Source organism: Strongylocentrotus purpuratus, unplaced genomic scaffold (assembly GCF_000002235.5).
Source record: "Strongylocentrotus purpuratus isolate Spur 01 unplaced genomic scaffold, Spur_5.0 spur5_scaffold_17, whole genome shotgun sequence".
Classification (NCBI taxonomy): domain Eukaryota; kingdom Metazoa; phylum Echinodermata; class Echinoidea; order Camarodonta; family Strongylocentrotidae; genus Strongylocentrotus; species Strongylocentrotus purpuratus.
Genome location: NW_022145602.1, coordinates 23,630,714 through 23,649,351, shown reverse-complemented (window position 1 = coordinate 23,649,351; position 18,638 = coordinate 23,630,714). Strand labels below are relative to the sequence as shown.

General features: G+C 35.1%; 1 protein-coding gene across 1 annotated transcript in view; it reads left to right on the top strand.

The window, feature by feature from the left end:
• LOC115924949 overlaps positions 1-18,638 on the top strand; it is an 81,763-nt gene that overhangs the window by 32,834 nt on the left and 30,291 nt on the right. The window contains exons 11-18 of the mRNA XM_030987950.1: positions 5,752-5,811; positions 8,759-8,875; positions 9,224-9,382; positions 13,076-13,161; positions 13,787-14,036; positions 14,709-14,818; positions 15,628-15,671; positions 16,642-16,688. Coding sequence (XP_030843810.1) covers positions 5,752-5,811; positions 8,759-8,875; positions 9,224-9,382; positions 13,076-13,161; positions 13,787-14,036; positions 14,709-14,818; positions 15,628-15,671; positions 16,642-16,688 — 873 coding nt within the window. The remainder of the gene's footprint in view (positions 1-5,751; positions 5,812-8,758; positions 8,876-9,223; positions 9,383-13,075; positions 13,162-13,786; positions 14,037-14,708; positions 14,819-15,627; positions 15,672-16,641; positions 16,689-18,638) is intronic.

Sequence of the window (18,638 nt, the reverse complement as noted above, 5' to 3'; positions counted from 1 at the left end):
CCTCCCTTTTGGAATTGATTTGTTAAGTTCATACATGAAGGTTTAGGTTCAGAACTGATGATATACATGTACAGGAGAAATGTGTTATGTATTGTAATGCTGCTCATGTATGCATTATGAGATTTTATCAAACCCTAAAGACAAAATTTATTGTTGATTTTTTTGGAGTAGATAATGCAGTCACTAGTTAAATGTGGGATACCCTCAGTTGATTTCATTGATTACTTTAGTTCATACGTGAAAGATTCATATTATGGAAGTAGTCTGTATGTCCTGTTTCTTTTGTGATTCTATTTAAAGTTGAGACTTTGAAAATGTGTAGTCACATTTAATTGGGTTTCGAGAAATGTTGCACCAACAAATAGATTTCCTTTTGTTTATGTAAAATATCTACAGTCGGTATGGAAGTTCATGTAGTGTAGCTCTATTGAAGTAAAAAGCTATCGAGTGAAATTAATTCAGCAACTTGGTGACATGACTTTGCCCATTCATTATATGAAGGGTGATGGATGGGAACTTCATATAAGAGAAGCAATAATTATAGGTATATAGAATATTTCATGCTCTTCATTTGAAATCTAAATTTATATATTATGGTTTCATTTGTTCTAGATCAGTATGAAAGAAACAAATGTTCCCTAACAGTTTCATCATTTGGTTTTTAATGAAAGTTATATAAATCCTCTCCACATAATATATGTACGACTTCAACATTATTTTGTGTAGATAAATGCGTTTAATAGCAATTCACCTCATTTAATTGATGCAATTGATTTAAGCACTGTAGATTTCAAAGATGTAATATGGTATAAATGAAGACTGTATGTATACTGTGTATGAGCAAGGAATTTAAAGACATAAATTATGTCACAGGTATCGTTTTATATTACTTAAAGCACATGGATCATATATGTTTAATTTCTTTTTAATCAGTAAACTAGTTTTCAGCTTTATCAGTATGCTGACCAGGATTTAGGGGCAAAGAATAAACATGTACAGTACCTGTATGTCAACGCATTATAACGTTTATATATATGAAAATAATCATCTTAAGTTTGTTAAAGAGGTTCTCATATGCACTGGGGCTTTTAGAAATATTACAACAAATATGGACGTCCTTTATACTACAGTTGTGGAGTGAGATAAAATGCTAACAACTTGATAGTAACAAAATTACTTCACTCTGATTGACAGATCTAATCTACATCTCTTGGTAATTGGTATATTTAATGATAAAAAAGCCATAATTTTGAGTAAAAGAGATTATTTTATAAGTCTAGAATAACTTTAAAATTGTTAGAGATATGTTATCTTTCAGTTCAGTATGAAAGGAAACAGTTGGTTCCTTGACTTTTTAAGTGTGAATCCCACATTTATTTTGTAGTTCAATATATGCTCTATGACTCAAGTCATACAGTTTGTTATTGCACTTTCAACGTTAGAATTTTGGGCTAAAATTTTTATGTGTTATGTAGTTCTTTTTACTAAAAATATAATGGCAGTGACAGATTCAGACTGATTTACACGGAACAAATGAACTTGTTTCTGTCTGTATAGTCCTAACCCTGCTTAGCTAGGGTGGGGGTTGGGGGGGGGGGGTTAACAATTTAATACAAAGGTTCTTACATTTTCAACAACAACAAGGGTGTAATTCAGGCTCACACAAAATATTCTTGTAACCAAACACAGACAAGATTGAAAAACACAATTTTTTCTGAGGGGGGGGGGGGTGCCAAACCCACTCCTGAATCTGCCACTGTCAGTGTTATGTTTGTATTTACAAAAAAGGTTATGTGTTAACAGTATATTTTGAAAAAGGGTTAGGCATATTTGTTATTTGTATTTATAAGTTTCTATTGATGGACAATTACTTTGAAGGCTTGTAGTCACAACCTATCTCGAGTCTAAAAAAACAGTATGAAATTCTTGAGGCCACCAAATGAAATATTTACTTGTTACTAGCTACCCAATGAGCAGTTTAGCTAGTTATACCTGTGGTACAGTTTAAGTTCTTTTGTATAAGTACAACAATGTAAAAACTCCAGTTGTTCCTTAAAAGTGTTTTGTGAAGAAGAAGATTAGGAGTATGTGATTTGTAAGGTTTGTAATTTGTTGTCATTTAACCATACACCAGTCCACAAATGTATTCATATTGATGGCCTCTTCTCCCACCTAGTGATGAACTATTGTATTCACTTGTTATGAGTTAATGTATACTGGTCTACTACTATTGAACCTTGTCATTGGTATCATTAAGGTTCAGGGTGCACATCCGTAAATATAGGTAAATTTTCATGAACTATTGGGATCGTGTTCATAGGATTTAACAAAAAGAAAAGAATCAAACCCTTCGAGTTTATAACCCATAACGGAGAACTATGTAAGCCTATATAGTGCAATAACTCAGGGCTGCAAGCGCCCAGCAAGACCATGCTTTTCATGGAGATATCTGAAATATAACTTTAAATTGAACCTTTCAGGGACAGACTGTTTTGGCTTGGGGGCAGAAAACAAATTTTCTTTGGTGAGTTTTATAGCTGCAAACGGTCAATCAGCTGCACAAAATCAGATCCATGCAGTTTGGCAAGAAAAAATAGAAATAGAAAATTAATACGAATTGTCCTAAATGCAAATTACAGCTTTAAACGGAGGTCACACTTAATTATTTCAGTTGTACCGATAGTTATATGCCTTTTATAGCCATTTTCTAGCGAGTTAGTGTTCAGCTTGAATCCTGTTAAAGATATTTTGCTCTTAAAGGAATTTCTTGTAATGCTAGATAAATTTCCATTCACACAGACCTTGAAGCCTGTGAAATATTATGAAGATGTACATGATTTATTGTATGTCACCTACAATTTTTTATATCTTTCATTGCACCTGTTAAACAGTCTTAATTGTGACAGCATATTTGTGACGTTGGCATCTATTACGCTACGTCAAAGGAACACTTTAATTGTGTTGAAATTCCATACATGTATTATGAGTTCTATATATATGTTTGTTATGCAAGTCACTTTTTCTCTTACTAAAACATGTTTTTGTAATTTGTTTAAAATTTTTGAACTTGACATTTGGTTCCCTACTTGGATCATTGTGTTTGATAGTTTTATATCACGTACTCCAGCTTGTGACCATGTACTTCATACGATTATGTGTATGAAAACGTAAGCATATTTTGTTTGATTAAAAAATGGCATTTGCCATTATTGTTGCCTACCCTTAATCTTTCGTGTTGTCCATTATGTTGTAGAGTACGTAGTATAACATGCAGAATATGATATGTTCGGAAATGGTTTCATGACAAACGTAGTAGAATGTATATACCAGTAATATATATTTTCACATCTATAACGCTCACATAGTTATTTATGAATAATTTGCTTTTGTTCTGGTACCATGTACAACAAACAACAAGGAAAGTAAGCAGTCCATAGTTGCTTGATTAATTTAAAAAATCCACATTTGACAGTACCGGTGTGTTATCTAATGTCAAACGTCCACGTTCAATATGCTAGTTTACCAAGTCCACGTTCAATATGCTAGTTTACCAAGTCCACGTTCAATATGCTAGTTTACCAAGTCCACGTTTGAAGTTATGTATAAGAAGGAATGTCAAAGGTCCATGCTTGTACTGTTTATTTACTGAGTCCATTCTTGAAGGCGTTTAAAGCCCCATCGTACTACTTGTATCTACTTGCTCCCCATTTATAGAATACAATGCCTAATCGGTGACTATTGGTCCCCCATGATCCTCTTTTTCTTATGTTAATTGATCGAGAGCTGAGTTGATGAGATAGCCACCTGTCATGACCACCCTGGGTGGTCTAATTCCTCCTAGCCAAACTAGTACGTCCACATTCGGAGGTACATATGTATGTGTATAAATAATAAATGTCAAAGGTCCATTTCATTGGGTTAAAGTTATCAAGTCCATTTTCAAAGGACTTTACAAGGGATTTAATACGTTCATGTTAAAACGCCTAATTAACAAGGAATTTAACAAGTCCATGTTTGACGGCCTTATTCATGAGTCCATGTTTGAAGGCATTTACAAGGAATTTAAAAAGTCCATGTTTGCGAGAGTTATTTCATAGGTCCTCATTCGAGGGCATCTACAAGTATGTGTGTGTGTGTGTGTGTGTATGTTCAGCAGGATTTAAAGATAAGCTTGAGTTCTGGTAATGATAGAAAATTGATTCTCAAAGAATCCAACAAACTTATACTGAATGTTCAAGATTGCAAATAAATGACATGTGCAATACGATTTTGGTAGGAAATGTATAGAGGCTGAGTAATGAGCATAGGACTTAGATATTAAAGAAAATCAAGGTTAGTAGGCCCAATACCACGCAGGTCACTATGTACAAATGAGAGTTGTGGTTTTTATTGAAGATGATTTCCAGCAAGTTTTTTTGAGGTTGTATTTATTTTACTGGTTCAAACAATCAATCTACTGCAGGATAAATAATCCAGAATGAATTATAGCCATGTTCTCTCAACATACAATATCCATACCAGAGCTCAAGATTAGCTTTAAGCGAAAGTGATAATGGCGTAAAATATAAGACAAGAGGATAAAGTAAGATGTAGGGTGAGATGAGAGATATCTTCTATAGATGTGAACTCATTATGTGAAAGCTATGTAGAACAAGAAGTTACTCCTTTTCAGAATGGAGGTATGATGGTAGTAGATATAGATACATGTTAAGTAAGTAGGGAGAGAGAGCTATAGAGAGAGAGAGAGAGAGAGAGAGGGAGAGACAGAAGAAAGAGAGAGAGAAAGAGGGGTAGAGAGAGAGAGAGAGAGAGAAGGAAGAGAGAGAGAGAGAAAGAGAGAGAAAGAGAGAGAAAGAGAGAAAGAGAGAAAGAAAGAAAGAGGGGTAGAAAGAGGAAAGAGAGAGAAAAGAAAGAGAGAGAGAGGAAAGGAGGGGACAGATAGAATGGGAATGAGTAGGGAGGAGGGGGGGGGGGGGGATTTGTATGATTCTGGTGCATAAATTTGTACACTTTATTTTGAGAGTATGTGGGTTACATTTGAAAGAAAACCTCATCCCAAGTGTAGGTATGCTGGAAGATGAGATGTATTCCTGCTCTTTTGATGTACATTTTTGTAATGTAATCACAAATCTTTGTTATGTGCCTTGTTACAAATTTCATTAATCTGTTATGAATAATTGTATTTCAATAGTTGGAATACAAATTGCATAATTATATTATGTGTTACATGGAGTAGGTAGGGCAAGCTGCCATGGTTGTTCTACCTAGCGACAACTAATATACATGTATATGCACATTGAATTCTGACTATTGAGATACATCTATTCCAAACAGGTGGAAGACATGATTTGTATTGAGGTACTTAACAAAGATGTGTGCATCATGGCCTATTCCAGCATATCAGACATGTTATTCAGAATATTTGGTGTGTTGATAATTTGCAGGCTGTATCTATCTCTACTACCATCAGTTATTATTTCCAACAATGCTGGATCTTCTGTTCACAACATATTCATGCACTACAACCTGTTGTTAAGGGAATTTTCTAAATGATACATGTAAAACGAGCTGGCAATGCACAACTGTACAAACATGGGCAATAAGACTTTTTTTGTAATGTCACCAAATTTAATATGCATATGCCTGGCTTTATTAGCAATTTACAAGTGATTTATCTAATCATGTTCTGTGTCTTGGGCTGTAATAGTTGTCATTTTGTTGTATTATTTTAATTTTCTGTATTTCTTTCAGGAGAACAAGAATTACATTGAGCTGTATAAGAGTCATAAAGACCTTCAAACAGCCTTTCAGGTAAGTTCCTTGTCAATTTATTTATTTTACATCTTTGAACAGAGTAGCCTGTTCAGTTACAAAAAATATAAAATGATACAATTTATGTACAGCAAAAAGCAATTGATATATAGAAAATACAGATAAAAGATCATAAAAACAATGCTGGTTTTCCACAGAGCTCTGCACAAAAACAAACAAAATGCTAGCATATTTTATGAAATACACTGTCTTGTATTACATGTACATTATGTCTATCTACCTAATAAACCATTTCCTTAGAAAGAAGCTATTACATACCTGTTTATATTATTGTACATTTATTTCAATAAGCCAAATTAGTGATTGCACTACCAGTAACCCCCAATTCAGCCCATTCTGACTTGAAATAACGTCATATGTGTGCGTTAAAAAGTACGCACTCCAAAAATCTGTACTGCTACCTAGTGGGTTCAACTTACAGTTACACCAATATGAAGTTGTCCCGTTTCTGGGATGTTAGTATCCTTCTCAGATGATCATTGTTTATCGACCCAGAATTTTGTGTACAAAATCTTTAGGGGTTTTCAGTCATTCAAATGTGAGGGTGAACTACAGCTCTATTTTTTTGCATCTGCATCTGTGGGCAACCCTCTCATACGGTCCTTGTCAAATTGCTTGTAATGATCCATCTGTGTGATACAACAACACAGCCATTTCTCTTGTCACATTTTGTATCTCTTGAATATATAACAATATAAAGAAACTCATACAAACAAACAAACGCAGGCTACCAAATACAGCATGTACATGTACAAGGCTAAAAATAGTACATTTGTACAGAATACTATGAACACATCCTATAAATGTAATGCAGGGTACCGGTAAATCATTATTGTTTTGTATTCATTATTATTATTTTTATATTGATATTACCTTTACCCTACATACATATGTATGCACAAACTTGGTGAAGGTATAGATCCCATATTTGACACATTGGTTGAAGTAGCTACCAATTATGAGATACTACCAGCTGTTCGTCTGTTAAGTATGTGCAAACAATGGAACTATTTGAAGGGTATTGCTATGCAAACTGTGCTAAGATTAGCTCAATTTTATTTCAAGACCAAATGTCATTGTTTACCTAAGGGAGCATCACCTCTTGACTGTGTACACTGATCAAACATTATTCAGTGTTTTTTAAACGTGCTTTTTATCTTTTATATGCTCATAACCTTTAAATAAAACAGAGGGAAAAAAAAGTGGGACTGTTAAAGGTAATGCAAAGTTTTGGTAAATTTTGAAAATTGGATGGATAGTAATTATCTAAAATGTTGATATACATATTTAGATGCCCCTGTGGATTTATTATAAGCACTACAAAATTTAGCTCCTAAAATACTTCTGCTTTCGAGAAATTGAATAATTACAAATTTACTGGTGCTCCCTGTAAATTTCATATATTTCAAATAGCGCCCATGCCATTCCGTGTTTGCTGCGACAATGGAAATCTCAGAATATGCTGTTCTGATATATTATTTCCAAACGGGAATAGCAAATCGCTTGATTGTAGTTAAGAAACATTCTTTTAAAACTAAAGTAATATCAGTCTTGAGAGGGCGCTATACAACATAAAGAGTTTAATATTACAATTTCATCACTTTTCTTCACAATTTAGACTCCATTTCAACCACAACAAGGATCATTGAATATTGTAAAATTGCATATGCTTCCAATATGTTCATTTGAACCAAATTCATGACCCCATACCAAAACTTTGTATTACCGGTACCTTTAAAATTGATAAACGTTAACCCCCAAATATCTAAAATGTTGCTGTAGGCCAAAAGATACTTGTACACGTTTTGTCTGCTATATTGGAATAGGTAGGTTCATATCCTGCTCCAGATTAAAAGATCATTTCTAATTGAATCTTTTGACCCTTATAATTAAAATATCACCGGGTAATGAATTGATTTAGTCCAAGTGTGTCAAGGTTGTACGTATAGGCATGCAGAGTTGTAGATGTGAGGTAGCAGATTAACAATATTATTGTAACATCGCTCTCTATATTTAGAGCTACATGTACAAATCAACCTCGGCCCCGTTTCCTTATTACATGGGTAAACAGCCGCGAGAAACTGGCAGGTTCATACAATGTATAAATGATTCTTATAAAATTAAGAATGTATTGGGGTCTTTGCCACCCACAGCTACATGTACTGAATATACTGATTTACTCACATACCGGTATTTAAATTAACAATTTTTCTTTCCTGGGGACCTAGTGACGAGGTATACCATTAATTTGTTATTAATGAATGAACTTAGATACTTTGAATCCAGTCTGCATATTACTTGTTGCTATTTCACGTAATAAAGCCTTTTACAAGCTTCAGGTTGTCAAGTACAACCAGGCCGCGTACGCAGGATTTTTTCAAGGGGGGGGTTTTAACATTTATAAATCGGGCCGAAAATTTCGCAACGACTCAGCCAGCCCCTGAATAAGCGGGGGGGGGGGGGGGGGGGGGGGGGGGGGGTAAGAGGTCACTTTTTTTTTTTTTTTTGTCCCACAAAAATCGCAACGACTCAGCCGACCGCTGAATAAGCGGGGGGGGGGGGGGGGGGGGGGGGGGGGGGGGGGGGGTAAGAGGACACATATTTTTTTTTTTTGGTCTCGAAATTTGAAAATTTGACATTTTGCTCCGTTGGGGGGGGGGGGGGGTAAGGTCAGCTTTTTTAGGTCAACCATGGGAATAGAGAAATTCAGGGGGGGGGGGGGTTTACACACAAAAAATTACCAAAGGGGGGGGGGGGGGTTTAACCCCCCAAACACCCCCCCCCTGTGTACGCGCCTGAGTACAACCTTTGTTTCAAAAGTAAGCATAACATTTGAATATGTTAGTAAACCGTCATATTGTCTCTCTTCTTAGAGAGTGATCATTTTCTGTATAATTGTAATGGGTTTTTTATCTTTTTTTTGTAGGCAATGAAAATAGAGAAAAGAGATTTAGAGAAGTCTGAGATTCGACCAATGAGATCTAGTGTTGGTGAAGAGCTGATCGATAAGAATGAAAACCTACTCAGTGAACTCAGAATAGTAGTGAGTATTATATTCATTTCTTCTTGAATTTTTATCCCGATCTACGAAAGAAAAGCTAAATAACTTTTAACATTTTATTTCCTCTGGAATGGCTTTGACTTGCCTATTATTGTTTATGTTTATTTGAAATGTATCACAATGTAATAACATCAGACTATAAAAAAAGTGAGTAGGGCAAAAATAAAGAACAAATTAATCTTTTTGTTCACCTTCATGTTTAAAAAACAATGAGCAAATATTCAGTCATTCCTATTATTTGGTCGATGATTTAGGCCTTGAGGACCTTGAGGACCTTGATTATGACAATGGAAATGTTTGCTTAAAAATATTTCCTTTTATTTTGCCTAGGTGAATGAAAGCCCGGGTCCATCGCCTATCTGTGGTCTAGTAAGTTATGAGAAAACATCAGGAGAGATCATGGAAGGGTTACGAACCATGGTAGAGAGTGTGAGTGCTGAGATGGAGAGACTGGATATCACTCAGGCAGACCAGGAACCAGTGGAACAGGTTAGAACCAGCATAAATTAGTTTAAACCAGTTTTTTAAAACCAGTACTATACAAACAATATGGTAGAGATTGTGAGTGCTGAGATAAAGAGTTTGATCGTGAAATCCCTCTGGCAGACAAGGAACCAGTGGAACAGGTTAGAACCAGTTTAAACCAGTTTAAAGGAAAATTTTAACCAGTTTACAAACCATACATGGTAGAAAGCATGACTGCTGAGATGGAGAGAATGATGTTTAGTTGACTCATCAGGCAGAACAGAAACCAGTGGAACAGGTTAGAACCAGTTTAAATCAGTATAAACGAGTTTTAAACCAGTTTACAAACCATACATGGTAGAGAGCATGACTGCTGAGATGGAGAGAATGATGCTTATAAATCAGGCAGAACAGGAACTGGTGGAACACGTTTAAAACCAGTTTAAATCAGTTTAAACCAGTTTAGCTTGTTTCTAAACTGGGAATAAGAATCCCTCTTATTAAATAGGAGAGGTTAGAATTAGTTTAATCCTTTATAAATCCATATTTATAGAACAGGTAAGAATCAATTTAATCCTTTAAGTCCATGTGTTGGTCTTTGCCATATCAGGTCACACACATATGTATATATTAATGAAAGCAATTTCTTTTTTTACACAAGTTTCTATTGCCATCAAAGTGTGCCTTCAAGATAAAGGGGAAAATAATCCAGTTTAACACGATCAATTAGATATCGGGTTCTCATTTCCATCCTTCAAATACACTCCCTCAATTTCATTGCAGAATTTAAAATGAAAAAACGATCATTGCAACATGTAGATTCCACCTAAAATATTGATGGTAATATCACCATCGGTACTCAAAATAATTATTACGCATAGTGTGTTCCCATTTCATCCTTTCTTTACAGGGATACAATCCCTCCCCTCACCCTGAATTCATTAAACCTAATCCATGGAAATGTCTGCATGCAACAATTTCATTAACGATGGGGTGCCAAACGAGATGGAATGAAACGCTTCCAAGCATAATTAAGTTAATTATCCATGAAATATTAGCTCTCACCACAACCCAATCATCATCATTCATAGTCTAAAAAGGCTCCCAAGCGAATCGTAGTAGTCGGTACTATTTGTTCTGGACTGTATGCTTATAGTATGTTAAGTAGTCATCTTCAGCATTGAAGAGGAAAATAAGGAATTAACTGTTTAATTCACATTTAAAGGTATTATTTCATTATTGTTTTCTCTTCCTTTCACTAATGATAGGCCCTGAGAAATAAGGATAAATTCAAACCCAATAGTTCAAAAACAAGACTTTATCAGTTGCAAATTGTTGGCCTCTCTGATGAAAACCCAATTTAAAATTCTTACAATTATCATGATTAAAAATTCATAAAATTTGATAATGCTTGTCAAATTAATTTTTTGTTCGTACTGTTACCAATCTAATTACCTGATTGCCCTCCTTTCACCTCTTTTAAACAATATACTGGTTTAATGACATATTAGAATGTATGAGTTTTTCTTTCCCGGGGACCTAGAGGTATTTTATTAATGTGTTAACAATGAAAGAACTAGTATAGTTTGAATCCAGTCTGCATACATTACTTGTTGCTATGCCCGGCAAGCCTCGGGCAAGGTTTTGGTTTGTCAAGAACAGTCTTTAATTAGACAGTATGAATAACATTTGTACAGTCAAACCTGTCTACAGCGACCGCCCAAGGGAAACACAAAAAGTGGTCTTCTTAGACAGGTGGTCTTTGTAGACAGGTTCCTTTTATACATGTTTCAATGAGAAACCATTTTCAAGGGAAACGAAAAATGTGGTCCTTGTAGACAGGTGGTCTTTGTAGACGGGTGGTCACTAAAGCAGGTTTGACTGTACATATCAGCAAACCGGTCTATTAAGGGAAAGGTTGAATATACCGTCATGGTCTTCAATATACAGTCTTATACAACACCTACTTGGATCCTTGTCATTTGATTGGAGGATTGTTGGTGACATGATATTCAATAGATGTTATATTGCACAGGCGTGCATTTTTGGTTATATGCAGACTGCGTACTTCTCTGCCATGCGCGTATCCCTGCGTGTATCTGACGCGAAGGCAATCTGAATGTAATCGAGAAGGCCTGACTCCAACTTTAATTATTTTTAATATAAAGAGTAAAACATAATTTGTTGATTACAGTCTATTAGATCTTCTTCGATGTTATATAAAACAAATAATGAATGTTTTTCATTTGTTTAATAGTGTGAATATTTTCATTCGTTGAAAGATTAACGTTAATTTTAGAATGTTAATCTTTCAAATCATGAAAATATTCACACTATTAAACTCATAACCATTCATTATTTGTATACTATTCTTTGGATGTAATCTTCTTTAGATGTAGACACACTAGTGGTTTAGATAGATATGTATGGAAAATGATTCTCTTTATTTTTGTTTCTTTTTCCTGTGTGATTTTATTAATAATGCACAGTTAGAGGTACATGGCATTAATCATTTAGGTCGCATGTGTTGCTGGAGGGGATGGCATGAGTTTAATCTGTGTCCTAATTAATGTTAACAACTGCCCTCATTAATAATTGATTCTGAATCAAGGAAATTTTTTGGATGGAAACTTCTTTTCATCATTCTAATTTACATGGATCAGATCTTACTTACATGCAGTTAACAACTAAATTATTCATACACTTTGTAAATTTGATGTTTACGTTGTCTTTCTTGAATACCTTTAGATGTAAGCTTTGATATTGTCACATTCTCATGAAAGATAACTTAGAAAAAAAAATACAAAATTTGGTAAGGGTATGAATTATTTCCCTGTAGTTGTTAACTGTACATATGTATTTATTTAACAAGCACTACATTGCACTTTTTCTTTCACTGGTTCACTCAGAATTTATTAATTTGTGGTCTGTCTGGCTTTTAATCCGTTATTATGTTTAACCATATGGGACAAACATTTTTACTACATTCTTAGTATTTTCTTCTGCTCCGGTACAATTTGTACTTTAGAGCATTCTGGATCAAAACATGAAAAATAAAATTTCACTGAATGGTGAAATTAAACTGTTATGGGTTAAGAAACACATTTTAAGATGCATGTGACATATTTGTAATGTATATATTTTGGGGTTTGAAGTTTGTGTGTCAAATACAGAGCTTGCACCTGAAGAGAAACTAAACTTAATTAACAATGCACCCTCATTTGAGTTAATGTGATACACAAATAATAACCAATACAGGAAAGAAGGAAAACAATGAACTTAGACGGAATTACACGACATATAATAGGATGATAACGAATGTCAACCAGGTAATCACCGTGAGTCTAATAATGTACATTTCTGATATTGAAACCTGGATGTTGTTACATGTACCTGATTTAAGCTTGTTCTGAATTCTTTCATGTTAAGAGTTTTTAAAATACAGTCAAACCTGTCTAAATGGCCACCTGTCTACAGTGGCCACTTGTTTTTGTTTCCCTTAAGTGCCCTTCATATTTAGGATTGACAGTACATGTCAGACCTGTTTGTGGTATTAAGGAAAGTCTGCTGTTGGTGACTGACAACACCTGGTATTAGGTTTAATAACAACTGAATTGTTCAAATTCCCCATGTGGACCCACTACTATAAACCTTTAATTCCATTTGAATCTATCCCCTTCATTCCACTTAATCTATCCTCTTCATATTTCGTTTCAGAATCTGAATGAGCTGAGAGCTCAACATGACAGTCTTCTGTGTAAAATGAAATGGATCATGGAAGCCAAGAAACATTCAGATCAAAGGTAATATTAGTCATGATAATATAGATTTGTATAGAGCACTTTCTGACCAAATAAGTCACTCAAGGTGCTACAATAAATTGTACAAACAGAAATTTAATGTATAGGTCATACAATATATTAAATTAATATTGTAAAACTATTGTAAAACCTTTTCTATGTAATCAATTTTCTTGGAAAAACATTTTCATTTAGATCATACAAGTTATCACAATCGTACAGAATAAAGAGTATCTGCAGAATCATCTGAAAGAAAAAAGGAATTAAAAAAAAAAAAAACTAAACAAGTGTCACATATCCAATCAGCATCAGATTAATTAAAGTGTCATAGAGATTGATTAATAAAGTTCTGAGAAGATATTTAAACTGCATCTGATGAGTTTAGAATAAATCGGAAGCGAAGTTCAGAACGTAACAATGCATCTACCAAGAATAAACCATATTTCCATGATCATTTCATGAAAAGAGGTTAAATTCATTCCAATATTATGATCAGCAGTGTACATTATGTTACCCAACTTATTTTTGATAATTCATCTTGCATATTTATGTAAATGATCATATACTTTTAAAAATGCAATGCTGTTTAACATTTCACATTTTGATTTGTGTGTGTATGGGTTAACAGAGCAGTGAGCATGGGAGACAAGTTAAAGGCTTTACGAGAAGAGAACGCTGGAATGAAAGCCCAGTTACAGGGCCTGAAAGAGGATGTTACTGAACATACAGATGCCACCACTTTCAATACCCCTGGTGACGATACAGATCATAGGCTGAGTCAAGCAGAGAATGAGCTGGTGCTGGCAAGAGCAGAGGTCGAGCTAATGGAGTTCACATCTGGGAGAGACAAACAGAGGATTATAGACTTAGAGAGCTTGGTAAGTCTGAGAATGAGTCAGTGATGTCAGTGGCTGAGTTTGAGTTAATGTTGAGTTTGTTTAGAGATAGATAGTCAGGCTCAGAATGAGATAGAGGTTGCTAGAGCAGGGGTCGAGCTTATGGAGTTCGAGGTTGGAAAATACAAACAGGATTGTAGACCTAGAGAGAATTGTAAGTCAGAAATTGAGTCAGCTGAGTTTGAGTTAATGTTGAGTCTGAGTTTGAGATCTAGTAGAGATTGAGTCAGGCTCAGAATGAGATAGAGCTAGCTAGAGATGTGTTTGAGCTTAAGGAGTTCAAGGTTGGAAAACACAAACGAAAGAGATTGAGATTGAGTCGGCTAAGAATGAGATAGTTTGAGTTTGAGCTTTTGAAGTTCAAGGTTGGAAGTGATAAACAGGTTTATAGACTTAGAGAGCTTTGTATTAAAGTCAGAGATTGAGTCGGCTGAGAATGAGTTAGTGATATCAGTACCTGAGTTTGAGCTAATGGTGAGTCTGTGTAAAGATATCTAGTAGAGATTGAATCACCCCCCCCCCCCCTTTGTTCAAATCAACTTTCCTAGAGATCATGTCTCTCAACCTTTCAAAGTAATGGTTGATCAATACCAGTCTTCAAGGCAATTGTTATTAAAATAAAATAAGATTTTCTCTTTATCTTTTTCCGTGTAGCTTTCTATTTTACAGAAGGACCTTGAATTGAAGAGGTTTGAACTGACATATGAGACATCCAGTTTCGAAGAAGAACTAATTTACAGAACTAAGAGACAACATGCTAAGAAGTAAGTGAATTCAATTTATATTGTCTTTTTCTTTAAAGGTTTGCATGGTGAGGTAGATGAGTGATGAAAACTTAAACGGGTACACCATGTGTGTAGTCCTGACGACGGACAGAGCACACTGTCCTAAACGTCGAGACCATCTCCTTCAAAGATCTACAAGTTCTTGTCAGAACTATTAAACACATCTCTCCAAGAAAAAATACCCCAGTCCTTATAAGGACTATACGCACATGATACACCAGTTTAAGTTGCCTCACTTATTCAATTTAAGTTGCCTTGTTTGATTGATTTGATCGATTGATGGATTGTTGGAGAGGGGATGGGTGGACGGGTGTAATCATTTCTCAAGCTAAAGATCTTATAAATCGGGTACCAGATAATCTTGCTAATCAGTTTGGATGTGATTTTATGTTGGTTTGACTTGTATTTGTCAAAAACCAAAGCAAACTTAAGGGTAATCTAAAATGTTATCTTTATATATAATACTATACTTGTTTCTGTTGTGTTTGTTATATGTTTAAAGTAAAACCGTAAATATTTCTGCAAACTATTTATATTTCTCTCTGAGGGAGGCCTCTCAGGCTTTATTATAATTCTTTCTTTTCATTTTCAAATATAATTTGCAGGTTATTCAACATTTCAATATAATTTTTATTTGTGAAGGTGTATTTGCATTGAAATTATGTTTATGAATATTTATGTGCTTTTTATATGAGAATGAAATTAAAGAAAATAAAAATTATTATTATTATGTTGCAGGAACATAATTGATAAACTACTCTTTCTTTCATTATATTTCCAAATTACAGGAAGCCAGTGTCAGCTGACAGCATTGGAGTGATATTGGACAAAGGTGAGAATACAACAAAACAATAAAACAAATTATGACATCATTCTCTCTCTGCTCCTACATCGCTTACAGATTTTTTATAGAGTATATTGGGAAGAGTACAATCCTTAAGTTATAGAATAAGAAAATCTTCACTTCAATTTGCTTTATTAAATTAAATTCCACTTTGTTTAAACAAAAAATTGTACAGTTCATTGAATAAAAGATATGCATTTCCATATTGATTAATGCATTTCAAATGACAACCAAAATATATGTATACATTTTGATAGGACGAAGTTGGGCACATCTGTTAGAAAAACCAACAAGGTTTGATCAAGACAGCTTCACTGAAAAAATATGATTTGGTAGACAGTCTAAATGTTTTTTTAATCTCCAGGTATGAAGGGAAACAAATTGGAGTGAGAAGGAAGGGGGGAAAGAGATAAAAGAGAAGAGAGAGAATACTCTTTTTGACCTCCTTATGAAAAAATGTAACATTACTAATATAGCAAGTCTCTAAAAAAGCTGTAGTATCTCAAACAAAAGAGGGCGGTTTTCATTTTACAATTTTAATTTCATGCAGTTTCCTTGAATTCAATAATTGTATTTCATTGTCCAAAGGAAATTTGCTTTGCTCAGATTTCCAAACATCTTTACAAACATAAAATGATATACATAGATATCATAGCAAATATACATGTAGATAGCATGATGTAGATATATCATAACATATGATGAATACAATACATGTATGTTTAATATATATAAACAAGACAGTATTCAGCTTTAATTTCCCTTGTAGAGGGACCCAGGTATGAATTAGTGTATAGCTATATAGGGATTATAATTCTAAAGCAGTGCTTCTTGTACTTGTAATTTCATACCCGGAGATGAAAAAACATATGAACTGTTGTATATTTGGATAACATAGGAATATTTATGCTCTAAGATAAAAAGTTGACTTTATTCTGTTATTGCTATCATGTTATAGCAGGCAACACTGAGCCACGCAGGCCAAGATGTTCACATTGTAAACGAGTAAGTACCAGTTCTTGACATTTTAACACTTCACTTTCCTTTTTGTGTATGAGATAGATCTGTCTATGTCTATTCACGCACCATCATCCTCCCCCCCCCCTGCTTGCCTCCCCAAGCCCTCCCACCCGGCCTCCTCTCTCTCCTCTCTGTCTCTCTCTCTAGAGCTCTCCCTGTCTCTCTCTCTAGAGCTCTCCCTGTCTCTCTCTCGCTCTCTGTCTCTTTCTTTTTCTTTTTCTCTCGCTCTCTCTTTTTCTCTTGCTCTCGCTCTCTCTCTCCCTCTGTCTCTCCCTGTCTCTCTCTTTTGTTCTCTCTCTCTGTCTCTCTCTGTCTCTGTCTGTTTCTCTTGCGCGCTCTCTCTCTCTCTCTCTCTCTTACCTCCCTGCCATCAGTACCCGGTATATCCTGTTTTTCAAGTGAAATGGTATAATATCATTTACAGCACACTCATATCATGGATACAGGATGCATCTTTAGATATATACACCTTACCATAAGGCATAGCAAGCCAAGTTAGTGATAGTAAGGTTCACACGAAAGTCCATTAACTTGAAGTTAAGCTCTTGGTAATGATCTGTGAAGCATAACTACATGTACGAGCAGCTGGGGGTCCTAATTTGATGTTTTGTTCCGTGTGGACGCAATTAGCTATGAGGTTATGCGGGCTTGTCATTAAAATGAATGCTTTCCCCAAGCTTGTAATTATATGTTGAATATACTCATTGTTTCAGTCCTGTGTGGACCCTCCCCTGTGTTTAGTGGATTTTTGTGTATTCGCAAACTTAAAGCCACATACACTGTAGTAGTCAGTGTCCATGTGTGTTGCATCATAAATCGCTGACACCAGATTTGGTTGAAGTACATATTAATGTGTATATGTGTGCAGAGGTCTCTGAAGCAGCGAAGCTGTGGTCCTACCAGAAAATACTCCAACTTGCCCTACATCTATATCTTGAGGATGAGGGAAATTTGATACATATACTATATGATGCAATTTTTATACAGTGGTAGGCTAGGGCATTGTGAACTACAAAATACCTGTCTGTCATAAAAGTGTAGTCCACTCTTGGTGACTGGCAACGCCTGTTATTGGGTAAACACACAAGAATGGTGTCAAATTCGCCGTGGAAACCCACCACTATGCGTCTTTAACGTTTATGACTAACACAGTTGAGTGTGAACATAGGTAATGTTATCATGCCTAACAATGCTTTTATGGTTGGTTTAATGTGTTCATCACAAACAAGTTACGTTTGTCTAGTCTGAGGTTTATCAGGGTTAGGGCTTGTTGACCCACTTCAAAACTCTTTCATTAGGCCTGTTTTCATCAGCTCAAGTTGGCCAAATAGCCCGCTATTTCTGATTCAGGAAATTAGCCTGATCACGAAATAGCGGGCTATTTGGCAGGTAAAGACGCAAGTAGTAGACTATTAATTTTGGTCAAGGAATCTTCTCAAGAAATCTTGGGCTAGTTTGCAAAATAGCCTGCTATTTGTGGTCCGTTTTCACCAGCCCAAAGACTTGCACTATGTGCGAACACTCAGCAAATTTCTCAAGCCAATTTCTCGAGCTGGAATTTTGAGCTGATGAAGATGTGATATGTAACTTAGGGCTAATTTCCCCGGATCACAAAATAGCGGGCTATATTTGGCCAACTCGAATTGATGAGGACAGGCCTAATAGGACAAGGTGAGGTAGAGATCGAGGAGGAAGGTACAATCAAACTTGCCTTTAAAATACGACCACCTGTATAGAAAGACCACCTCTCTATAAAGACTGGACTTTTATTTCTTGAGGAATGTGTTTTCCCTATTGAAAGAGGTAATTAAGGAACCTGTACATAAAGACCACCTGCTCATAAAGACTTGATTTTGTTGTCTCTCTTGAGTGGTCTTTAGATACAGGTTTCACTGTAGTATAGTGTGACAGATTTAAGTCAAGATTCAGAATTTC